The sequence below is a fragment of the Melanostigma gelatinosum genome, assembly GCF_949748355.1.
Source record: "Melanostigma gelatinosum genome assembly, chromosome: 12".
Lineage (NCBI taxonomy): Eukaryota > Metazoa > Chordata > Actinopteri > Perciformes > Zoarcidae > Melanostigma > Melanostigma gelatinosum.
The window spans coordinates 22,791,705-22,818,187 of record NC_136645.1 but is presented as its reverse complement, the minus strand read 5'-3'; the positions used below and the strand labels follow the sequence as shown (position 1 = coordinate 22,818,187).

At 44.9% G+C, this 26,483-nt stretch overlaps 1 protein-coding gene across 1 annotated transcript in view; it reads left to right on the top strand.

The window, feature by feature from the left end:
• The first annotated feature begins 717 nt into the window (after positions 1-717).
• Positions 718-26,483, top strand: part of b3gat2 (beta-1,3-glucuronyltransferase 2 (glucuronosyltransferase S)) — a 49,769-nt gene continuing 24,003 nt past the window's right edge. Inside the window, exon 1 of the mRNA XM_079279677.1 lies at positions 718-1,461. Coding sequence (XP_079135803.1) covers positions 928-1,461 — 534 coding nt within the window. The 5' untranslated portion in view covers positions 718-927. The remainder of the gene's footprint in view (positions 1,462-26,483) is intronic.

Here is a 26,483-nt window from a genome sequence, read left to right as displayed (position 1 = left end):
CCGTAATTTAGCCGGTTCAAAAGACGGTTAAAATACGTCTTAGACGTTCAGACCCCATATCAACGCTTTTTCAACCAGAAATCAACGTTGACATCCGGGTTAGTGCTCACTGGGCTACTTTATATTTAGCCGAATCATTTCTTCTGGACAAACACAGCATGAGATGTGGCACTCTCTCTCTCTCTCACTCTCTCTCTCTCTCTCTCACTCTCTCTCGCTCTCTCTCGCTCTCTCTATGCCTCTCTATCAGCTGGATTTATTCTCGGCGGACACTGATGCGCACAACATAACAAGGCCTCCTCTCCAGTACCCCCCCCCCCCTTCTTCTCCCCTCTTTCTCTCCTCTTGCGCACGCTCTCTCTCTCTCCCCCAGGTTCTCTCTCTCCTCCATCCCGTCTCCCCTCATCTGCTGTGCACCTGCTCCTCCCCTCCTGCCTTATTATCCTCACACACTCAAGAGCAGCGCTCCGTGCTCGCCAAGTGATGCTCCTCGGCGGCGCACATCGCGGGGTTAGCACCGCCCGCTGCAGGGAGGACCGCTCCGGCTTGTTTTTCTCCCCTGGAAACACGCGCGGGAGCACGGGCAGAACATGGGAATTTAACGGGGCTTCCGAGTGAGTGAGCTGGAGGAGGAGTAGGACGACGAAGAAGCGCTCAAGTCCCATCCGAGAGGAGCGAGGGAGGAGGTTGAGGTGGAGGAGGGAGTTCTCCGGGGAAACGGTCCCGCCGGGACAGAGGGGGAACGCAGCGGAAGGTTTTTCGGCTTTACATAGTTTCAAATGGACTAAAGGTGTCTGTTTTTGTTGTTTGAATGCAGAATAAAAATCACGGGGAAGGAAGGGTTGCTGGAGTTGCGTCCGTCGGTCGGTGCCTCTCTGTTTGTGATGGAGTGAGTGGAAGAGAGGGCACGGGAACTTCAGCCTCGCCATGAAATCAGTGTTTTTCAGCCGCTTCTTCATCCTGCTGCCCTGGGTCCTCATTGTCATCATCATGATCGATATCGACAGTAAAAGGGCGATCCGTGCACCGGCAGCCGGCCGGACCGGCAGGGCGCAGCGTGCGGCCCGGACCGGCGCACCAGGGACGGGTGGTACCCAGAACCAGACCGCTCTGCCGGTCATCTACGCCATCACTCCGACTTACACCCGACCGGTGCAGAAGGCGGAGCTGATCCGTCTGGCACACGCCTTCCGCCAGGTGCCCCGGTTCCACTGGATCGTAGTGGAGGACTCGACAACGCGCACGGAGCTGGTGGCGCGCTTCTTGGCCCGGTGCGGCGTGCCGTACACGCACCTGCACGTGTTAACTCCCCGCAGGTTCAAGCGCACCGGGATGCCACGCGCCACCGAACAGAGGAATGTGGCTCTGACATTGCTCCGGCAGCACCGGAGCAAGCGGGACGCCGGGGTGGTTTTCTTCGCCGACGACGACAACACCTACAGCCTGGAGCTGTTTGAGGAGGTAACATATACCCACTAGCGGTGTTGTCATCTGTCAATCTGGGTATGACTTTGTTATATTGGAGCCAAACATGGAGATCATTTTAACTGCTTTATATACTGTGGTGTTGTTTAGTCCAACAGTCAAATAAATTAAAAAGTAGAGTTCTTGATTAAATATACTGTTCACTTGGACGTTAGGTGTTGGAGAGCCCACCACCAAACAGCCCTGATAACTATCAGAGCCATTCCTGCTCGCCCTGCGGCCCAGGATGTTGTCCCAGAGATTTATTTATTGATGCAATGTGGGGAGACAATAGAGATGGGAGCTACTGTATGTATATATTTAACAGCATGTAGTATTTGAGAACCTTCTACGAGGGTAAAAGGTTCTATTTCCCCCGTATCTGACTTTGTTGGTACCGTGCTCTAACCATCATGCTGCTCAGGAAAAGTCACTGTTTTGCTATCCCCATATGGGATCATTTCAAAGGAATCCAAACATCAAAATCAACGCTTCTTCATGTTTATGGGGAGCACTGGAGCCTGGACTAAAAAACCCTCGGGATGCTCCAGTTTTTTGAGAATTGCTTGTTTCATCTGAGGGGCTGTTGTTAAACTGATAAATTCTAGTATAGTGAAAGCGGTGAAGCTGCATGGACACTTGGTTGAGTGAAGGGCCTAAATGAGTGACAGAAAGAACAGATGAAGAGCAAAAGGGAGAAGACTGACAGAAAAAGAGGAGAGAGATGGGTGGAGGCTGTGCTGGTACTCGCTGGTAACCGTTTCGGTTGGGTTGCCAGTTCTTTCAAATCCTTATCTCAGCACCATTGCTGTTCAGTTTTCTATTGATCGGCGTGCCAGTGTGTGTGTGTGTGTGTGTGTGTGTGAGATTATTTTGTTGGCTCCAGCTGGCTTACTCTGTGTGTGTTTGTGTGTACATGTGTGTGTGTGTGTGTGTGTGTGTGTGTGTATATGTGAGTGGTGGGCCGTCAGGGCCAGCAAGGCCTTCTCTGCTGGCCTAAACAGAATCGCAAAGTTATAGCTATTTTATAATTTTATAATTTTTCTTAACTACACTACATCAGGCATGGGCAAACTACGGCCCGCGGGCCATATGCGGCCCGTTGGGCGTTTTAATCCGGCCCGTCAAATATTGGTACAAAATTGTCCAAACTAAAATAAAGACTAGGGCTGCGCGGTATACCGGTTTAAATTTCCCGTATGATATGAATTCTTCACACACCATCATACCGGTGCATAGCCGAAACAACTGCTGTCTGTCTCCAACAGGCAGCTAAATGTATTGCTTGCCGCTGAAAGCGCTGCGGTCGGAGCTAGTTCTCTTATATGTATTGAGAGGGAACCCTCGTCATGGTCATAACTTTATAACGCAACAATTAACAACCCACAACTAATGCTCTTTAATATAGTAAAACACCACAGCACACAACAGTGTAAACAATCCAAAATTCTAAATGTTATACTTTTACTTTGTTATAGTCATTTGTCGTGTTTTTTTCTTCATTAAAACACAGAATTTAAATGATAAGTAAATAAATCTTGTCATTAGTCGTTTCAATGATATATTATAATCTGCTTAGAGCTAGTGTAAACAGGTTATAGTTCCCTCTCTAATATCTATTCATATTTTGTGTAAAAACATCTCCTTCAAACACCTATGTTTATTAAAGTTCATCACCAAAACTACATTTGACGAGATTACATTTGAAGACATCATGATAACGTTATAATGTACCCTCGCCCAATACTTATTTTCACTGAACAGACCCTGAACGCATCATAATGTAACTGAAGGGAACCGTCGTTGTCCTGGTGTATATTCAAACACAGATTGGTTCATTACAATGTAACATTGTCAGAGATCGGCAACTTGAAAAGCATGAATGCCGATGTCCTGCTCGCATATTTTACTGAATATCAGCGGATAACGACCGTCATTAAAACTTTATTTCACACTGTGATGGTGAACATTAAACTGTAATTAATCCGCGGCCCACACGTGCGGATCGACAGTGGTCCATTACACCACTAATATTTATATAATGAAATATAGATAGGGATACAAACATCGATTCGTTTAAAGGCCAGATGATATGCCAGTATCATGCTCATATATAATACCTCAATGTAACTCAAGTCTTTGTGTGACAGTGTTTCTGCCGGGTCACGTATACGGGTATCTGTTTTCACACCACTCTTAACGGTCTGTTTAAAGAGCCTTCCTCCGATACACACCGCGCCCTAGACGTCCAGATCACGGAGAAAGACGAGAAGCGGGAAAATGGTCCTCAAGGTCTCGTGGATGCAGAAACACAAAAGAATGCTTCTCTGGTTTCTGATTGTTCACTCTGATTACTGCCGTTCAAAGATAGCCGCAGGTCTGAAATTGCTTTGATTTGCTCCAATAATGAAATGTTCACAATGTAAATCATTTTCTATAAATTAGCACCTAATGGATATACTAATAACGGAATACCTGAGCATTTTGCTGGCCCTTTGCAGGAAAAGATGTTGATTTGAAAAGGCTTTTTCTTCTACTTTAGAAAGCAATCTCCACTCGCGTCTGAAATCTATTCCGCAAAATAGCAGGGTAAGATGTGTTAATTTCACTTTATTTGAGCTCTGCAGCTTTTCTTATTTCTGTTTTTGTTAGGTTTGTTTGGACATGTGAGAACGAAGGCTGAAGACAGGAAACGTACGTTGGACGCCTTCTAGAGGTCTGGTCCATCACGAGAGACGATGTCAATATGAGGGTTCATTTTCACTGTTGATTGATCGGACTATTTTTTTCTCAAATTATTTTTTTGATTTATAAAGTGTAAGACAAAATGCCCCTCACAATATCCTAAAAACTAAAGTGAAGTCTTAAATTAACTTGTCACTGTCTAAAGCCCAATAACAGTCCGTTTACATGACAGTTTAAAAGCTGGAAACAGAGAATGTTTTGCATAAATGACTCAAATCGGTGATCACAATAGTTGCAGGATAGTTTTTTGTCCTTCTATTAATTGATATAATCAATTAAACGTGTTGGCACCAAAGGGTTTTATCACCCAAAGTCAGTTTGGCTGGGTTGGTTCTCCGTCCACTCTGCTTAGCCAAAGTTACAGACAAATCTAAATCCAATCAATCAAGATGCAGCAAAGTCCATTTTTTTAGTCCAGGCTGAAGAAATCCAGCTCTAATTAGAATCACATGCTGACTGACACGAGTCGGCTTTTTTTCCCAGAGTAGCGTTCCTGAATGCACCACTTGGGTAAAGATCGTCATTATTGTGAGACCAGTGCGCTGTGGCTGAGTCTACTCTGACACATCCAGCATCTGTTTGATTTGTTGATAGCACACTGTCCTCTCTGCGTCCTCCTGCCTATTTCATTACCCAGCTCCTCTGTGCAGGTAATGGTCTGTCGTAGAGAGATAATAGGCTGTCATACGGCAGTAATAACCCGCAGAAACTGTCTGCAGGCTTTAGACTGATGGCAGTAACTGGGCTTATAGTGGGTGGCAGCTCCATTTTAGAAAGCCTTATATCATTTATATCATTGCAAGAAGAAATACTACTTCACGGTTTTGCAGCTGAAATATTGTTTTGCCGTGAACTCTTTATCATGATTATTCTTAATAATCAATCCGTTTTTCTCAGGCTCAATACAATATGTGCACAGTAAGAGCTATGAGTCTCTACACTGGCAGTACCCGGATAGCATCCGGACGACACAAAACCCATCGTCTACTTCCCCTGCTCATTCATGATTACAGCAAGCATTACCTCTTCAAACATACATGTGGCACGTGAGTAATGCGTTTCGTCTTTAGATAGATATTTCGCGTTTCATTTCATATATTATACACTAGTAGGCTTGGTACTTACATTTCAATTTCTGCAACATTAAATGCATTCGTTTATCATCCAATGGCTGTCTTGAAATATTGAACTTTGACTGCCTATGTTGAACACTATACTTGGAAGTGAATGTGATAGTATGTGTACAACCATAATGTATTAAAGCTACGGTAAACTACAGTCGAATTATGTAACTGATAATACACATAATGTGTATTTAGACATGTGACATGAGCACAACTTTCGGCGGATTAAATCCATATTGATGTAACCACGGAAAATAAGCACTTTTAATCAATATTCTAACTCATTTCATGATTCTAAACAGGCTGTTGACATCACTGTTCGTACGGATACCTACGATGCGTATATTATCCGCAATTGTGAGCCAGTATGTGCAGGGCTGCCTCAAAGGGAGTCCGGTGACGTAGTATAAATCCACGTAGGTGAGATAAAGAAACGCAGACTTTCACCCAGGAGGCCGCTGTTCGTGTCCTGTGACTCATTTTACTTTTGTTGTGTAACCTACGTAACTCAACATACTCAACTACGACAGTTACATGAGAAACATACTTGTTTTTAAATCAAAAATCACAATCGTTTCCTAAACCTAACCAAGTAGTTTTATTGCTGAATGAGGAGCCCCCGCTGGGACAAAATCAGCCTCATTCCTGACTCCGGGTTGTTGATTACATGACAGTGGCTGCCCAGGCTACAAACTTAGAGTAATGAGCCCCCCCCCCCCCCCTCCAAAATAAAAGGAAACACTGGTACGTAGCAAATGTTTAACAAGCCTCCCTGCATTCCCCTTCTGTCAGGTGGAAAGGCGTTTAGCATAAAGAGGTAAAGGGTGTATTCTCTGCTACCGCACAGTTTGGCACGCTTTATTATGCATGCAACACGTTCCGGCTGAGTCGCCTCCTCGCAGTCAATAGAATGTCAGAAAATGCAAGACTACTCATTTAATGCAGCCCATGCAATTATACCTTGATTGCCTCTTAACACACACTGCTTCCTGTTGGTTTCCACAAAGTGATTTAGCATTTTTGCCCTCAAGGCGCATTAAGCTGCCATCAGCTCCTTTACTTCAGACCACCTTGACATGTTGTTTAATCTGTCTGAATAATACAAGATTCTCGATATCACCTTTAAATTTGACTATTTTATTTTCAAAATTACAAAAGGTGCTCATGGTTTATTCCACAGATGCATTCTCTTGAGGACAGTCAAGCGTGTTAAACAGCATTTAAACCTTCATTGGACAGTAAAAACCCAATTTATACCCAGAATAATGGAATTGTAATGGTTGAAGATTCCATAAGCCACAGTGAGTGAGGCCTCATTGATGACTTTCAGGTTATTTTAATAGAATATCTCCCTGAGCACAGTGGGAGGACTTCTCCGGTGGAAGAAAATAATCGGAGAGAAGATCTTACTTCAGCAGTCCAGCCACACAAATGTAGCTCCCCGATGCTCAATCACAGTCTTGCTTGCTTCAGTTTATTCACAGTTCAAGGTAGAGTGGGATGCAAATTTGTATGTAGCACATAATTCAAACTTTTGGTTCGTTACAAATTGGTCCTCATTCTCATAGTTAGGGGTGTGATTACTAGTGGTGATAGCGTAGCAACCAAGCTCATTTCTTGTTTGTTTTTTTTTACATTCATTATGACAATTTACGGGGGTGTGGCTTTGGAGGGAGACCTGAAGAGATGGGCTGTGATGGGAGATGGGAGATGAGTGTTGCTGACTTCGATACTTTCTCTTTAGATTTAGCGACATGTTGAGCTAATGATGCTAGCTACTTTCATAGGGAAAGAGTTGGCAACACTGGGATTTTAAGTTTGATAACTTTTGTAATCTAGCGTACTCTTGCTGGTTTCTCAAGATTACCAACCCGTGCTGTAAAAGTGTGAAAGCATCCGAGACCGGAGGAACTGGAGGAGGTTTGAGATGCATGCTAACCAGATGTTAATATGGTGTAAATGCATTCGCCTCTCCAAGACGTATGTTATCTCCTGTGGATATGTCTGTGGACATGTCCACTCACTGTCTGATTTCCTGAAGACGTCTCCGGTCTGTCTCCTCTGTGATAACAGCAGCCAAAGTCTGAAATCAGCCTTTTGTTTTCCGGCCCATTAAAGCAACAAGGCACTTACCAAAGAGCTTCAGCTGCATTACCGCCTCCTTCTCGACTGGAGGAGGTCTGACCCTGATTTACATGTAGCCCAGAAAAACACAGAAGACTGCAATCAGATTTGTGATCTGGCCAAACATGTGGCTAAGAGTAAATGAAAGTGTCTTAAATCTCATGCGATCATTTTGGTTTTAAAACAAACCCCCTGAAGAGCAAAGTTATTACCAACTGTCTGCTTGCGTAATAGCCATTTAATTGGAAAATAATGCAATACACTTTTAAAACTTCATTACTAAGTCATTGGAATCACTCTATTTATTTAGAGTTTATTGCAGGTCATTTAATCTCCGTGGCTTTGCTCCAAGCAAGCAGACAGCCAATCACATGCCTGGCTCCGTCCTATTTGTCTTGATTGATGGACAAGGACTTTATTGAACACTTTGGGTCTCCATCAACACGTCTTCGCTCCCAACCTTGTCAAATACAGACGCTTGGTCAGTGACCTTACGCTTCGAACTGCGACGCTCTAGGTTTCTACGCCAAGCGGAAATCTCCGGTTCTGAAAAGTGAAGCCAATGTGAAAGTGTCTTAAACTTGCATTCTCTCTAATTACCATCAGGGGACGACTTCTCTGGTTGCAAAAATAAGTGTTATTGTATGGAAGTCTATGAGAAAATTGCTGTCAGATCTCACCAATTACTTATAGCCAAAGCAACAAAACAACGTCTGTAAAACTGCTCTTAAAACTCCTTTGTAGATGTAGAAATGGTGTATCTAAGAGCAAAAGTATATATTGATATATCAAGTGTATTATTTTGCCCCCAACTCTGTCAGTCTCAGGTTTACTTTCAAAATGAACAACCCCATTATCAACATGGTTCAGTAACAAGCAATCGGGAAAGTTAAGCAGCGCCTCCCCCTCCTCTTCGTTCCTGAAAAGCTGACTCTGGGGATGGAGGGTTTTTCGGCTGACGGCAGCATGGCAGAGCTGTTTGATTCAGCCGCAGCAGCCTGTCAGCCAGGCAACACTTTTCATCAGACCTTTTTTGAATAATTGAACTTCCCCGGCCCTGAGAGCTCCACAGCAGTCACAGCGACTATTTTAGGGAGCAGGTACTTAGGCAAATGCCCCGTGCTCAAGTGTGACTCACCTTTCTCGAATGATGCCATCCTGGGTCTAGTAGGGTACATGTATTAACATTACTGTTATTATTAGTTCTGATATGGCATTTCATATTGTGTGGAAACCCAGCTGTTCTTAAATGCAACAAAAATATTTTACATATTTGTATCAGAAGGCTCAGAATCTTTAACACTATGCTTTACTTTCTTTGATAGATTTATAGGTTTGATATTTTACTCTCTCATATCGGCATATTATTTTAAAATGTTCATCATTGGTCCGAAGACACACATGCAGACATTAAGTATATATATATATATGTTTAATTAAATGTCCAAGTGGCAGACTCCAGGCCTGCAGTGAACCATAGGCGATGGGATGGAGGGGGATAAAGGAACCAGAGCAAAATGGGAAATTCAATTCCCTCAAACCCCTATGAGCAATTATCATAATTACATAGTGTTGTGGGCGAAGCGAGGGGGGGTTGTAATGTCAGGGAAGTGAAGCAGAAAGGAGACGAACCCCGCCAAGAGAAATTGTCCGTGGTCGGGTCGGCGGAAGGATAAGGATGGGGAGAGAGGAAGGTGACGGAAAGGTGGAGGGCTTGAAAGGGCCAGTGTGAAGGTAAAAAGCCGTTTTGCACCGGCTCTCTGCTTATTTCCTGAATTTTCAGTTTGACTACACACCCTCTCTATACTCTCTACTCCCTTATCAAATCCCCATTTTGCCCTCGTTCTTTTGCCTCCAGTCTTTTTCCGTCTGTCTGTCCCTCAATTTTCGATCTCAATCGACTTCACACTTGGCGGGTGTGTTGCTGAGGACATAAGGAAGTGCAGTGTCCCTACAAAACTCTACAAAACTGCCGGACAAATGTATTAGTAGCATCTTTTTTACACCCTGTGAAGTTTATTGAGATATTATCCCTTGTAACTGAGAGACTGGAGATCTAGAAGGGCGGCTTTGGCTTAGAGGTAGAGCGGGTCGTCTTTCAATCGGCAGATCCTTCAGCCCGAATGTCATGAATGTCCTTGGGCAAGACTCTGAACCCCAAATTGCCATTGGTGTATGAATGGGTGTGAATGTGACAGTTAGTACTGATGGACGGGTGGGCACCTTTCACGGTAGACCCTGCCATCAGTGTATCAATGTGTGTGGATGCTGAGATGTAGTAAAAAGTGCTTTGAGTGGTCTGAAGACTAGAAAATGCGCTGTACAAATGCAAGACCATTACCATATTTACTCGTCATTTTCTCGACAACCGTTCACCCGATCGACTTCACACTTTGGTGGTAATGCGAAGGACCCAAGGCAGCGCAGTGTCGAGTGTGAAGTTGTTTGGATGAACGTCTCTCGAGGCCAAGCAATCGGCCCACTCCGAACGGGCGCTGCACTAGTTTATGTTGAAAAAGAAGCTGACATTTGTTGAACGTGTGAAGTGAAAATACAATCGCCACATTTTGTTACCAGGGCCTGTGACGGGCTTGCCAACCTTGACCAAGGCCATGTGACAAAACTGTGTTCTCAGGTTTCCCAATGTCCTTATAACTTGTTAAATACACGAAGGAGGTTCTATAATTGTTTTTATATTGTATAAAAAATGTAATTTCCTTATGAAGGTTGGTGGGGAGGAACAACTGATGAGATTAAATATGGAGTACTGGTTGTCATGGGATTGATTATGAATTTGGGTGTCGCAATGGTGGTTTGTGATCTCCTTTTGGTTGGGAAATCTATCTACTATTTCAACATATTGATTATTGGCTATTATCCTGGATTTAAGGTGTGCCAAATTAGAAGGAGCTATAAAACAAATAGTGTCATATTTTGGGAAATATGCTTATTTTCTCTCTCTCCGAGTGAGCTGAACAATATCAATCTCATGTAACATGGAGCCGAGGCAGTGCTGCCTGGTCTACAACAATGACTGTGTCTATATGAAAATCATTTTGGACAGTCATAGTTTCGGAGTCTTTTTTTTCTTCGTAATGGTGAAATGTTGTCAGGGGAAAATTAACCCTCGATCTGCCATTAATGGTGCAATCATTGCCACCCACTCACAACCTCTTAAAAAGCTCTTTGTGATTATTTCCCTGCTTTCCTTTGATGTGGTTTAAATGTCAAACCGTTTTGTTTGGCATGGTTATCTTTATGTTTTGTCTGGTATGGGTTGAGGTACCTTTAGTCTACAACAATTGCTTAGACACACCTGAAGTAGTAGTCCTGCGGCATAGCAGACCAATTGTTCAAATTGTTCTAAAAGCACCAAAATTGGCACACATGTAGATTAATATATTCTAAACATTTTTGGATATGGAGGCATTCAAGATTAGCCATGTGGAAGATATGGCGGCCATTGTTCAAAATGGCCGCCATTTACCTTTTTTTTTTTTACATATTCCTTTTTTTTTTACATAATTCCTTTTTTTACATCAGAATTAACATCAATAAGTGTTTAACAGATATTTAGATGAATCTTCTCAAAAATGGCTCCCAAACTTGCCGCCATTTTGTGGAAAAAGTAGACATTTGATGAAGATTTCAATACTTTATTTCAAAATTCAATTTTTTTTTCAAATTGCTGGCAAAATTGCAATGGAATGGTAGTCAAAATAATACACAGAGTACGGGGAGTTTACAGTATGGTCAAATTGTAGTTATATAGTCGACCAGAAGCCGTCTCTAGGCACAGTACTTACAGTTATACATTTATGGATAGATCTAATATAAATGAACAAATCTAAGTGGACACAATAAACAGTTGCCAATACAATAACTTTCAGTATTGTGTAATCCTGCAGTACATACATGTAATACAATAACGTAGATTTTGCCACACTATGATTCTGAACTTTTCAAATCTGGTCACCAGGATTATGAATGTCTACAGATCATAATGTTGGCTAACAAGTTTTCTGTCCTAATCTACTGGCATTCGCCTTCACAGAAACACAGAAGCAACAGGACGTACATCCGTGTAATATTCTGGTAGAGGCTCAACCGTCTTTGATCCAGTATCACTCCCAGTGAGAGCAATGCTACGATCCACTCCCTCATCTGCACACGTTGGGTGTTGCACAAGCGAGATTCCAGTTCCATGGAATGAATTCTTGGCTGTGGTGGCACTTGGGTTGTGGTCAATGTTGTCCACAGCCGCAGTTGTGAACACATTGCTACGCAGGGTAGGCGGGCAGACCACTTGCTCTATGCGGTACAGCTGACACACGCTGTTTCCCATCTGTGCAGAAAGACGCAGGACTCTGTCATATGAGATGCTTAGGCCCAGAGAGAAGAGCTTGTCCACAAGTCCTCTCTTGCGTGTTTCAGCATGCAGCATCAGCCCAACATAGGTTGGAAGGGGAGTTTCTTGAGACGAACTGTGTCTGACAGATGGAGGCTCCTGTGTCTTGGTTGCTCCCTGCTTCCGACTTTGTTTGACACTGTTGAACTTGAGAAGCTGCGCAATGGAAAGAGCTGCTTGTGGCGAAGAGGAATGGCTTTGGTTCTTGATGTTGGGGCCATCCAGCACCATATTTACCATTGCAACTAGTACGTTTGGCACAGAGTCCTCCTGACAACCGCCCGGGAATGATCCACGGAATCGGCCAGTGTCTTCAAACATATATCGACGAACTATCTGTGCAGCACGCGCAAGGTGAACTGCCTCAGTGTCACAGTCTTGCTCACAGGCTTTGCCTAGCGCTTCAGCAATGTCTTCATCAAACGCTAGTAGAACATCCCGGCCTTTGCTCTGGGATCTCAGGCCTGGTAACTGGGCTAACAGGCGCTCTTTCAGCCTTGTGCTATTAACTTTCTTGCACAAAGCAACCCCGAGCTGTTCCATTCTTGTCGTGTATAGCTTTGCAAGATCTGCGAGTCTGAAGACTGGGGCGGTGCCCTCTTCTAGGTGGGTTTCCTCGATATACAGGACCAGTTCAGCCAGTACGATTCTTGACATCACACCTTCATGGTCAGTTTTCTGCTCGGCTTCTACAGTGGTCTTTGCACGATAGTAAAGAGCCAACAAACACTTGGAATGGTACTTGGCCTCCAGAGCCACCATATCACCCATGCTGAGCCTGGCCATGAGTTCATTGTCCCCAACTACACACTTCCGTACGCGTGTGTCCACCTGGAAGGTTGCTACTTCATGTAGGGTCTCTGTGCCAGACTTTCCACAGAAAAAGCAGGAGGTGTCGCTGGTAGTAGCTTCTGAAGAGTGTGTTCTGGCGCGCTTGCCTGGGACATTGTCAGTACTACCAAATGCTGAGCTGCTTGCGATGAGTCTCTTCTCTGCTCTTCGTAGCATTGTGTTATTGTATTTGAGCATACATGTTTTATGCCACTTGGCCTGGTGGGCAACCATTGTCGCCTCAACACCTTGTCCTTCATCTAGTCTCTGTAACTGAACAGTTCTTGGCAGTTTTCCTAGTTCATCAAACTTGACCAAGTTTGCAGCCATTGTCGTGTATCCACTCCCAGGGTCTTGGCGTTTAGACAGTACTGGGCAGACAAGTGACTCTGATGTCTCCTCTTGACATACAAGACACAGCTTCCAGTTTGTCTCAGTAGGTGTTGTGGGAGTACGTTGCTCAAAAGTATCGACCAGTTGGAACTTCTTTGCCATGGCTGCAGTCTGGAACAACGCGTCTCTGATGTCAGGTGGTGGTGCTGCTGCTGCTGTAAGGTGGTGCTGCTGCTGCTGCTGTATCAACGCCTCACCTGCAAAGACACAAAACAACACCATGTTAACACAAGCTACTACTACAAGTACCATGACTATCAACACTCAACACTATACTATTACTGCAGCCGCCGTCACTGCCACCACCGCTGCCGCTGCAAAGTAAAACTCATTTTTCTTGTAAAATGGTAGCCATTCTATTTGGTAAGCACACAAGTATGTGTAATTGTACAATACTTATCACCTCTAGCACACTTATCACCTCTAGCATCCACAAAAAAGACAAATTATGGTACATATTCAATGACGCTAATGGTAAATAGTGGCCATTTTGAAAAATGGCCGCCAAATGTGCTACGGGGAGAATCTTGAATGCCTCCATATCCAAAATTGTTCAGAATGTATTAATCTAAGTGTGTGCCAATTTTGGTGCTTTTAGAACAATTTGAACAATTGGTTTCGTATTTTTTACTATGCCGCTGGACTATAGTGGAACCCATTGCAGTCAGCTTTGCGAACCTATAGATGGACTTGGAACTCTGTACACTCAGTTGCCAGTTTATTAGGTACGCCAAGGCACACCGAACAGTCTAATACAACGGTTGATAAATCATTAACATTATACTGTTCAGTTTTGTTGAAAAACTACATCTCTCAAGCCTTCTTTAGACAATGTATCTTCTTTCTTAACTCGATGACTCCTCATCATAGCGTAATATTCTAAGATGAGCAACGCGAGGAACGTCTTTCTGTTAATAGTCACTTCAAAATGATTTTCTGAATGTCTCCTCATTGCCCCTTGTTAAAAGTAATTCACGCACCGCTGCCGCTAGGGTAACGTAACTTCATACCATGTTGTTATTCCTCCGTCTTAGTTTTTTCTGTTGACTTTAACGGCCGTGTCTGAGTGGGAAAACGGATTAAACTAATACAGACTAAGCAAAGTAACAGTCTGTAAATCTTTTCAATTATTGACCTTGCCCCACTCCGATGCAAAAATAAATTCGATTGTCTTAACTGCACATTACTTGTGCGATGGAGTGAATCCATGTCATCGCCATGTTAAGGTTTAGGTTGAGTCCTTAAGTAAAAGTGATTCTCCAGGTCAGGGAAAGGTTCTATGACGTACAGTTGTTAAATGAATCCGTGTGTCACAACAATGCTCCTGAAGTTGAGGTCCAGTATTTCTCTCATCAGTCATCAGGTCCATTATGTTGTTACATTTGCTTGCTTTGAAGAGATGATTGAATAAAATATTAATGAGACAAGATATTCAGTTTGTGTAAATTCATTGTTATATTAATTGGGTAATTAATAAGGGCCAGTGTAACATATAGAATAATCTATAAATGTGTAATTGAATAGACAAATCAAATAAATAGCCGTTAGATAAATAAATGGTCATTAGGCGCAGCCCTATAAGAAAGCAAATAAATGTATTTCCCACAATGTTGAACTATTTTTTTGATGCACCACATAATACAAGCAGTCATGGTAAGGAAGGGAATAGTGATGTGTGACTGGAAATAAACCAGCTTGAGCCTAAATCTTTGCTTTGTGATCAGGCTTACAACACCGCTGGAGGTTTTACATGAATATTTCAGTTTGTGCACAAAACCACATTGTTGTACAGTATAAATACTATGATTCATGTACAGTACATGCACACATACAGCTAGTTATACTGTTGGAGAGAAACACTGGGACATTATATGTACAGGTTTATACACACACACACCTTCATCTCTTTAATCCCCCCCCCCCCCCATAAAGCATTCAACCCGCACACACATCATGCTCTATTGCATCACGGTTTCATAGCCCATCCCCGGCCTCTGGATTTCGATTCATTCATTCTCTCCCAGCTCGTTTCTTCCCCCCCTTCCTCCGATTGCCTCTGCCATGCATATTAATAACACACAGATTAAAAATACGCTTGATTAAAATCACACCCGGTCCAGCCACCCGAAACACTGGTCCCGGCCTGCGAACAACACAATGACGGCTCTTTCTTCGGGGCAGGAGGCAGGAAACGAGAACATCCATAATGGATTTGATATACTCCATCGTTAAGCGTCTCTTTGTGTGTACACACACGACTCTCCCCTCACCTATGTGTTTGCAGGGGAGGGAGTCAGAGTTGATTACCCGACAGCGGCCTCAGCACTCCCAGGCAGAGCGCCCTGGCTGCGAGTCAGGTGAAATGTGATTCCTCTCAGCACTGTATTTTTTCAGCCACAGCTTTTCTTTTTGTTTACTTGTAAATGGCACGCGTTTACTCACTGAGCTGCCGGCGCTGTCATTTGTCAGGGCAAAGCTGCTCCAGAATGTCTTTGGCGAGATGAAGTCAAGATGAATTATTTGTTATCTCAGTGCAGCGTCCGCCCTCCAGTAAAGATATCCATATTGATAATGAGACAAGAGCGTTTTTGTAACGCGTGGCCGCGTCAGCCGGTGGCTCCGGCGGTACAGACCGAACTGATGCACAGTGCGGAGGAAAGGTCTTCACAGGTTCATCAGCATGTGAAGCAGGCTGGGCAATAGTTCAATACAGCCAATATCTCCTTTCAATGGAATCATATTGTGATTAAATCATATATTGAGACATCGTGATACACAAGTTACAAGAAGTATGAATCGATAATGACATCGGATCATTTTGCACTACGGTTCTTAATTAAATGAGAAAAATACTAATGATTAATTCACACAAGAGTACACTAAACCAAGTGTTTATTTCATATAGGCTGTTTATTTATCGAATGAATTACTAGAAAACATGCTATATACTGTAAGTTCAGATATATATCGTTATCGAGATATGAAATGACCGATATCATGGTCGAAGATTTTGGCCATTTCGCCCATAAATGTCCAGCCTTCGACTCACAGATTTCCAGACTGTAGGTGTACTTGATCAAAAGTTGTGAACTCCTTCAACATTCTTCATCAGACAAAAAAAACCTCCTCCCTCCAGTTCACCTTTTTGCTTTTTTTGAAATGCTCCATCTCGTTTCTGTCTCTCAGCACCAACACTGAAGACAGATGATGGAGAGACAAACATACAGTGTTTGTGATCATGGAGGACACAGAGGAGGTCTTTGGTCATTCCACTGCTTGTCTTTGGGCTCACCTGTACGTTGCTCAACATCTGATCCAAACTATATGATGTCATTTGGTACACATTTCTTCACTGCAGACTTTTTGGCTCGTCTTAGCATGAAAAACAACTACTTTCCCTTTAGCTGAGCTAGTTCCGTGCTCACTAGCCCCGTTCAGACCTGGCATTAACGTGCGTCTCAGGTGATGTACGATCACAAGTGGACAGCTCTGACTTTGTTTCTCCACATGCGTCTCGAGAGACACTTGGGATGGGATTTAACTTCCCCGCTCGATATGCAAATAGACACTGTAGCAGGTTCTCTGCTACCCGGTGGGTCTGGGGAGCACAATGACGCCAGCAGTTTCTTTATTGTTTAAACCCTAACGGGCCTGGCCGGGTGCTCTCCTGCCTCGCCTCCGAGCACACGGCGCAGGAGCTTTTCGTCCTGTCCGTCCCTCGCCTCAGTCTCTACTGTGGGATTAAATACAGCCATGAGTGAGACAATCAGGATCCCTTCCAGCGGCGCCTAATTAAGTCCCTTACCGGCACCGTTCCCCGAACCACTCCCACACTCCGCCCCCTCCACAGCTGAGCCACCCACGCCCACCACCACAGACACGTACATCATTTTCCATTTGCAAAGCCCAAATGCGTTATTGTTTTTAACCCGCGGGAGGCCTTATTGCACTTCCCCAGCCTAGTCTGTCGGAAATTAAAAGAAGAAGAAGAAGAAATGCAGACAGGGGCCCAATCCCAATCTTCACTCTTACGGACTCAGACTTTGAGGCGCGAGGGTTTAGTTCTGTCCCACTGTCACATCATCAGTGTTTGAGGGATCTCTTGCAGACATTTTGAGCTGTTTACGAACCCTTTCCGTAAGTTAGCATCAAATGCAGACTTTGCCCAAGGGAATTACCCACAATTCATTGCAATGTGACGTTAAACACGGGGTTACCAGTGGAAGCATGGGAAAGGTAAACAAAGAGGACAGCTCACATGTGTTCAGCCTGTCATATTCAATTTACACATGAAAATCAGAGGACATTTATTCATTTATTCATCAAATATTTGATTTTGTCATTGAAGCTGTTTTGACAAAAGAACACGTAAACAGATTATATGAAATCACCTGCCAGGAAGACATTCAACTCAGGGAGTACAAAGTATGAAGCAAATACCCACAATTATACATCATGTTTTTTGTCATGTTCATGGTAACGTGATATGTTGCAGAAAAGTACTGTCCCATTCCTGTTTACACCATTTCAAGCCCTCACAGTCTCTCACACGCAACCACTTACCAGGTGATGTCAGTCAGTCCTTGAGGGTTCAGGGTTTGAGGCTTTAGGGACATTGGGAGTGGGTCCGGGTCTATTCCCTGGTTTAAAACCACATAGGTTCTTTTTGCTAATGAGAGCAGACATCTTAGGCTGTCATGAAATCACATCAAAAGTTCACAAGATGTTTTTATCATGAGAAATATCCTGCCTCAATCCATATTGTTGGCGTTCAGATTTTTTCAAAAATATTTTCACTGCGGTCTAAATCTGCATCTGCACGCACCTGTGTTAACAGGGCGGTCGAGCAGCAATCTAACCGCACCATAAATCACATTTATATAACCACAGTAACAACATTGGGTTCGGTATGCGACATCCTTTCAATATGTCCTGTGACTCAAACATCTGTTTATTTCTACTACTCGCACACGTAATTCCAAAGCTCGAGTTGTACCCGTAAAGTTTTGGCCGAGTGAGTCGGGATAATTCAACAACTTGTCAACACTGAAGTGTTGAAGTCGGGTTAATCTGCCCATACACTTCAAACAGTTCATTCACGACGGCGTCACCTGCTACAGTGAAAATGTCATGTGTGTTTTAGTGACCCCAAAACCAATATACATATCAAACCGTGAATTGTGTGTGCCGTTACACAAACAGCCACACAAAATCAGACGTATGCTTGTTGCATATTGTAACTTTTTTGTTGTTGTTGATATGCTTCAGCAATGCGGTGAAGCATTGAGAAAGCCAGAGAAAAAGAAAACGACAGAGACCGAATTTTGCTCAAAATTCATAAAAGGGGTTGCATAGTTGAATATCGTTCTGGTATCGTGGACACGTGCGGACCATTAACTCGGCCAACCACTGTCCTGTTGAACGGCAGTCTTGTCATACGTTGTCCCAAGCCACATCAAGGGTCTAAGGAACGGCCGTGTTGTAGGTAGACAGATTGGAAAGCTATTTAAGGCAGTGTTGTGATTTGTACGGCGGTTGTATTGGAGTTTTTCTTGCAGTCTTCTTGGAACACAAGGACTCTTAGCATGAAACTCGTGAAAAAGTGACACACCCTAAAAATGTCGTTTTTGTGTATAACATGCCAAGAGAAAGTAGCAAAATGCAACTAGGTTATTACTATTCAAATAATACCAAACTTGACACACAGGGCTGAAGTGCCTGCTGCTGCTTAGAGAGAACTCCATCACACTGAATGCTCAAGTCACGTATGAAATCCCCAGTCAGTGCTTAACATGTGAAACTCTATTGATCTCCAATAAGGAAAGGGTTCGCTTTGCACGAGAAACCAATGAACTAAGACTGTTATCTTCGGCTTTAAACGGTGCAGCTGCTTCCCAGACGATGAAAAAGAGGCCGAATGTGGGCACCCGGAGAATTTGATGAACGTTTTTTTACACCCCAAGGAGAGATTCGTGTGGACTAGAGACAAATAATCCCCGGAAAATCACACTGTGTGCCCTCTCAGTCACCAGCCTTTACTTATTTTCCTTCTCCAGTTCGGTCCCTGTGGGGAAGCTGCAGATTTAGATTTTGATGACAAACTGATCACAGGGTGAGCTCCGTGGTTTCTTAGAGAGTTGTCTGCGCTCCCAGATGTGGACTGGATTACTGTGGACTTTGACCTTGACACAATACAAGACTGAGATCAGGTATGGCAGCAGGATGTCACACGTATCATTCTTCCAGCGAGGACATTTCTGGCAACAATCACTAATATTTCTTTTTTAAAGAATCTACTATATTTTCATAAAATGTTGTTCCTCTTGAACCCTTTCTTTCTACAACTATATCTTTGTGTTGCTATTTGCTGTAATGAACACACTGTATTGATTTCATAGAGCTACATCACAGACTAAAAAGATGGGGTTTGTGCTTTCCTTCCTACTGTAACAACTATTTGTACCATGCTTTAAAAATACAGAGAAATAAGCATTAAAACTCACACACACACACTTTTTCTAAAATAGAAGCGTCTCTCTGCATTCGAGGTTTGATCGATTTTGTTTTCTTCGACTCAGATTTGTTGCAGTGTTTCAAACTCTGCTGCTGAAATTCTGTAGACCTAAATTGAACTTTTTCTGAGATCTCCCAACAGGGAGAACCCCGAGTGGGAGTAGCTGTTCTGAAATTGGGTTAAAACGTGAGATCATAGTAAAATCGATGAATAAAAGACTGAGCCCCTGGTTTACTCGTGAATTGGCAGTAAAGAAAACCTGGGCAACAGCCAAGAGCAGAGGAACCAACTCACCGGTTAGTATTTAGGGATGAATGCACAGCTGCAGTCAGAGCTGCCAAGTCAGGATCCTACTCGCTCATCCTCACAAGTCCCCACCCGGAGCAGCTACTTTCTGGAGGGCACATCCAATCATTCTAAAGCCTGAATTAAATCTGTTCATCATTAATTCAGAATCTCCTGTGATCAGCTTTCAACAGATACGGTGCTGCTGCTTGAGGGCGATTCCACCAACAGCTCTTTGTTTAACCTTTGCTGGTGATGTACTCACTGGAACTACACATCTATCTAAAGCAGTCATAGCACAGCATAACCTGTCCATTATGCACCAGAATTTGTAGAAGTAAATAAAACAATAATGAGACATTTAACCACCCAGATTAGCAATCATTTAAATTTCCGAAGCTGTCAAAAAAGTTCCAGAATTGTGTTTGTATACCATTACATTTATATATGTGTTAAACTTTTTAGGAATTGCTACCTGGATTATGTTCAGTGGAAATATTTTTTTTCCAGTGAATTCTTTACCACCAAGTTATGCAAAAATCTAGATTTTTAGTAACTCGTTCATGATGTAAACTCACATTGTGTTGTGGTTCAAGTAGCTGTTAACTTTTTCAATGTTTAAACAAGGTCACAGAGCTTTGACAGGCGGCAGTGTCTGCACTCCGACGTATTTCACGGTGAAACTGATTATTTGAGCAATGTCGCGTTACAAGAGGAATACGATGCGGTGCTGGTTCCACACACACACACACACACACACACACCCACACACACACACACCTCCCTCACTTGTTGTTGGATCAGGAGGATGAGGGAGAGATTAAAGGGAAACTTCTGACGGTTTTCAAACTGCAGATGGATGGCTCCCGGCCTCCCACCATGCCGCCAACGCCCGACTAAACTGAATTATTTGCCCCGTCAGCTCGCTGGGAGGATGATGGGAGGATGTTTGGATTTTTGACATCCAATTCAAGAGAATCTGCCGTCTAGCTGTTAAAGAAACAAAGGTCACCCTTATGAAGAGTTTTGGTGTTTTGTGAGGAAAAGGCCAAAAAGTGCTCCGACGCTGGCAGGGGTTGATTACTGAGCCCATTTTTTACAGTGTGGCTGAGTCTATTAAATAACCCATGGCTAAATGAAGCTATCCTTTAATGCAAAGCAACACACTCCTATTAACTTTAAATTGGTGCTTAATGCAAATAGAAGAACGGTCATGCTTGTTGAAGCAACTTTCCTCTGCTGCCTCCACTTCTACATTCAGCTCTTCGGTTCATTACTGGAGATAATTACAATACTCATTACTGCACGCAGATGTAATAACCATTGGCATGCATTTTGTCTAAAAAGCTTTGATTTATAGACTGCTTTTACTGTTTATGATGGAGTAATTTGCTGATCCATGTAAAAATCAGACTATTCTCAATGGACCCATACCTGCCTGTAACTGCTTTGAAGCAGCCTAAGTGTTATTTGACACATTATTTGATTTATTTTTCATTGCACCTGCCAACAGGGCATCGCTGTAACAGCATGTATGCTCAGTCAACCTAAATAAAGGCATAACTAGAAGTTTGTGTCGCAAAAATCTTTTCCCGTGCCAGCAGGAAACCTGCAGATGGTGGCACCGAAAAAACAAAAACCAGCATGTTCGCCGCCGAGCAGAACCATGCACCATCTGTGGAAACCCTGTCACCCCACCGCTTTTGTTTGGCTCCCAGCAAACATTGTGACATTGAGTTGTTGTTGATGAGATGGCTGCGCGGAGAAGGAAAAATTGAAGCAACGTCTGTTGTCGGTTGCGACTTGCATCAGGACCTAAATACAGTCTTTCTGATATCAGATCAAACCCGTCAACAAAGCTGGTTTAATGTCGCTTTTTTTTCATCCTGTAATAATATCATATTGTTGAAAGGTTGTGCTTGATTAAACCGACGCTGAACTTGGACACCCCCTCATCATCGCTGTCTGTCAGATGCTCGCTCTGTTTGCCGGGGCAAAGATTCACCCGTCGTCTTAATGTGACTTTTATCCTCAGAGCGTCTCAACAGATTTGATGGGTGTGATTTTGAATCTAATGACACTGCCACCATAGATAGATGGACTCGCACTACACACTTATAACTACACTGAAAAAACAAAAAAGTAACATTTACTTGAAAAAAGCTCTGTAACAATTTGCACGCAGAAATTGTGAGTAATTTTTACTCAGATATTCTCAAGTTAAGTTTACTTACTAGTAAGAATTGTTTTTTATCCAAAATATGCAAGTAACTTTTACTTGCAAATTTCTCCCTTAGACATAAAATGTACTTAGCCTTTTATAGTAATCTTTACTCAGGCTACCTTTGGATCTAATTACAAAACCCCAGTAGAAATCAATTAAGTGTTTCATGTATATTTAACGAGCTTTTCTTTACTTTTTCTGTTGAGAAATATTAAGTAATTGTCAGGACTGCGCCGTAGGACCCCAGGACATCCAGCAGATGGTGGCAGAGTGCGCCTTAATTAGGTTTTGTGGACTGATTGGACTTGGCTCACCTTAAGTGGGTTCACCTGTGTAATTGCCTCAAGTGTATTTAAGGCGTGTCTGTACCTGGCCCTTCGTTCGAGCCTCATGTTTTCTTGACACGTCTGTTCCTGTGTTTTCCCTCTGTGGGATATCTTATTAAATTCTACCTCTTTTTGGCTCCTGAACTCGGCGTTTTGTATCTACACTCAGTACCTTCAAGTTGCACGTGACAGTAGGCTCGAACCACCAACATGAGTGTAACAGGCGCCGAAGGAGGAGACGTCAGCCTAGCCCAGGTGCTCGGCGCTGTGGAATCCCAGGGAACCTCGATCCAGCAGATCCAAGCCTGGATAACCCAGCAAATGCACCAGCCGAACCCCCCGGCTGCCAAGACGTTCCTACAGAAACCAGAGCGGTATGACGGCACTCCAGAGACCTGTCAGGGATTTTTGACACAGTGTGACCTGTGTTTTGTCATGCAGCCTGATCAGTTCCCCTCAGAAAAAGCTAAGGTCGCTTTTATGATTTCGCTGCTAACCAGTAGAGCTCTAGTATGGGCTACTGCCCTATGGGAGGCATATTCCCCACTTTGTGCTAATGCAGTAGAGTTCTCCAAGACACTACGCCAGGTTTTTAACCACCCAGTGAGTGGCAGAGAAGCAGCACGCCGCATCAGCTCGCTCCGCCAAGGAGCTAGACCTGTGTCTGAATATGCCATAGAATTCCGCACCTTGGCAGCTGAGTGCAAATGGAACAATGAAGCACTTTTGACCACTTTTTACAATGGCCTGTCTGAGGCGGTCAAAGATGATTTGGCTAGTCGGGAGTGGGGGGTCACTGTAGATGAGCTCATAACCACCTCTATCTGCCTCGATCAGCGCATACGCGAAAGGAGGCGTGAGCGCAGGCTTCCCAATTCGGCACCTCCCCAAGCGCATTCACCACTGGGCGCGTCGGGCCCCACTGCTCAGCCCGCTCAAGCGGAGGCAATGGAGGTAGGCAGGTACCGCATTACACCTGCAGAACGAGAGCGACGCCGCAGAGAGAGATGCTGCCTTTACTGTGGAGGAGCTGGACATTACCGGGACCAATGTCCCCAGCGGCAGGGAAACGAGGATGCTCATTAGGAGGAGGGGACAGCGTAGTGAGCAATTTTGTCCAATCTTAGTACCCCAACCCAGTTAAGCGCCTCTGCCTGAGGGCTCGACTCACCTGGACCCCAGAGAACCCGGAGAACATCCCTATCACGGTGCTGATCGATTCAGGCTCAGAGGAAAACCTGATGGACTCTGCTCTGGCCACACGCCTCGGTCTACCTACCAAGGCCCTTCCCAATCCTGTGAAGATCCAGGCGCTCGACGGACGACCCCTAGGCTCCGGTAAAATTGACTTCATGACACACCCCTTACTACTGCAGATTGGGTCACATACAGAGACTGTTTCTTTGGCTTTAGTCCAATCCCAACATGATAGAGTAGTACTAGGGTTTCCCTGGCTTCAGAAACACAAGCCCCAGTTCAACTGGTCCACTGGCGAACTTTTATCATGGAGCCCAGAGTGTATCTCAGCCAAACATGTTACACCTGTGATGAAGTGTGCTGTTGCCTGTTCATCCTCTGAGCTCTCTTCAGTCCCTGCAGAGTATCATGACCTAGCTGAAGTATTTAGTAAGACTAGAGCTACAGCACTTCCTCCTCACAGACCTTTTGACTGTGCCATTGACCTGTTGCCTAACACTATTCCCCCCCGGGGACGACTATACCCTCTCTCCAGCCCCGAGACTCAGGCCATGGAGGACTACATTAGCGAGTCTCTTAAGAACGGGCTTATTACACCTTCGACTTCACCAGTGTCAGCAGGATTCTTTTTTGTACCCAAGAAAGATGGTGGTCTACGACCATGCATAGATTACCGAGCACTGAACAACATCACAGTAAAGAACAAATATCCGTTGCCACTCATGTCTTCCGCTTTTGATCTTCTTGGAGGAGCTACAGTGTTCACTAAACTAGACCTGCGGAATGCTTACCATCTGGTCCGCATCAGAGAGGATGATGAGTGGAAGACTGCTTTTAGCACCCCCAGTGGACATTATGAATACCGGGTAATGCCATTTGGTCTGACCAATGCTCCTGCTGTGTTCCAAGCCTTTGTAAATGAAGTGCTCAGGGAGTTCCTCAACCGCAGTGTGTTCGTTTACCTCGATGATGTGCTAATTTTTTCCAAGTCCCTCACAGAACATCGCCAGCACGTCCGGCAGGTCCTCCAGCGGTTGCTGGACAACCAGCTCTTCGTCAAACTGGAGAAGTGTGAGTTCCACGTTACCCGCACCTCCTTTTTGGGGTATGTCATCTCCCCCGATGGAGTAATCATGGACGAATCCAGGGTGCAGGCTGTACTGGACTGGCCGGTTCCCGCCACTCTCAAGCAGGTACAGCGTTTTGTGGGGTTTGCTAACTTTTATCGCCGTTTCATTCGAGGCTTCAGCTCCATAGTAGCACCTATCACAGCAGTGGCCCGGGGAGCCCCAACCAGACTCAGATGGACCCCGGAGGCGCAAGCGGCGTTCGAGCATCTCAAGGCTCAGTTCACGTCAGCCCCACTGCTGAGGCACCCTGACCCTGCTCTTCCGTTTGTGTTGGAGGTGGATGCGTCCAGGTCTGGTGTTGGAGCTGTGCTGTCCCAGAAATCAGGTATGGACAACAAGACGCACCCATGTGCCTTTTTCTCTCGCAAGCTTAGTGACGCTGAGAGGAACTATGACGCCGGTGACAGGGAGCTGTTGGCCATCCTAAGGGCACTTGAAGAATGGAGACACTGGCTGGAAGGTGCGCGCCACCCATTCACAGTCATCACGGATCATAAGAACCTCCAGTACATCCGTGAGGCCAAGCGCCTGAACCCCCGACAAGCCAGGTGGGCCCTGTTTTTCACCAGATTCAGGTTTATCATCACGTTTCGCCCCGGCACCAAGAATGCCAAGGCTGATGCCTTATCGCGCCAGTATGACGCCAACGTTACTGACCCTGTCCCTGAGTGCATCATTCCCCCCAGCTGCGTGGTGGGACAGGTGACGCTTGCCCTGGAGGACGCCGTCCTGCGTGCGCAAGAGGAGGATCCAGGTCCTAGTGGAGTACCCCCGGGCCGTCTGTATGTCCCGCTCAACGCCCGCTCTGAAGTTCTACAATGGGGGCATGACTCACCAGTGACGGGCCATCCTGGGGCTGCCCGCACGATGGAGCTAGTCAGCCGCTGCTTTTGGTGGCCACGCATGAGAACTGACATTGAGGAGTATGTTCACGCATGTTCTGTTTGTGCTACACAGAAGTCAGGAAACCAAGCCCCGGCGGGCCTGCTCCACCCCCTGCCGGTTCCTTATCGGCCATGGTCCCACATCTCAATGGACTTCATCACTGGCCTACCACCTTCTGACGGTAACACAGTGATTTTTGTAATTGTGGACCGTTTTTCCAAAGCAAGCCACTTTGTCCCACTACCTAAGCTGCCGTCTGCGAAGGAAACCGCTGATTTGGTGGTCCGAGAGGTGGTGCGTCACCATGGCATCCCTAGTGACATTGTCTCTGATAGAGGGCCCCAATTCATGTCCAAGTACTGGAGTGCATTTTGGTCCTTGTTTGAAACGTCTGTCAGTCTTTCATCAGGCTACCATCCGGAGAGTAATGGACAGACGGAACGCGTGAACCAGGAGCTGGAGAAATACCTACGCTGCATGGTATCATCCAATCCGGGTGCCTGGAGTCGAAAGCTGGTGTGGGCTGAGATCGCCCACAACCAACTGAGTGGGTCCTCCACCGGTATGTCGCCTTTTGAGGTTCAGTACGGATCTGTCCCGCCATTTTTTCCCTCTCAGCAGTCCGAGTCGGCGGTCCCCTCTGCGGATGCTGCTGTGGCCAGATGCCGCCAGGCCTGGAAGAAGGCCCGTGCTGCGCTTACACGCGCCACCGAAACCCATCGGATCCAGGCCAATCGCAGGAGACGGCGCGCCCCGACGTTCCGCCCTGGACAGAGAGTATGGCTCTCCACCAAGAACCTGCCTCTGCGGACGGACTCCAAATTCACGCCCCG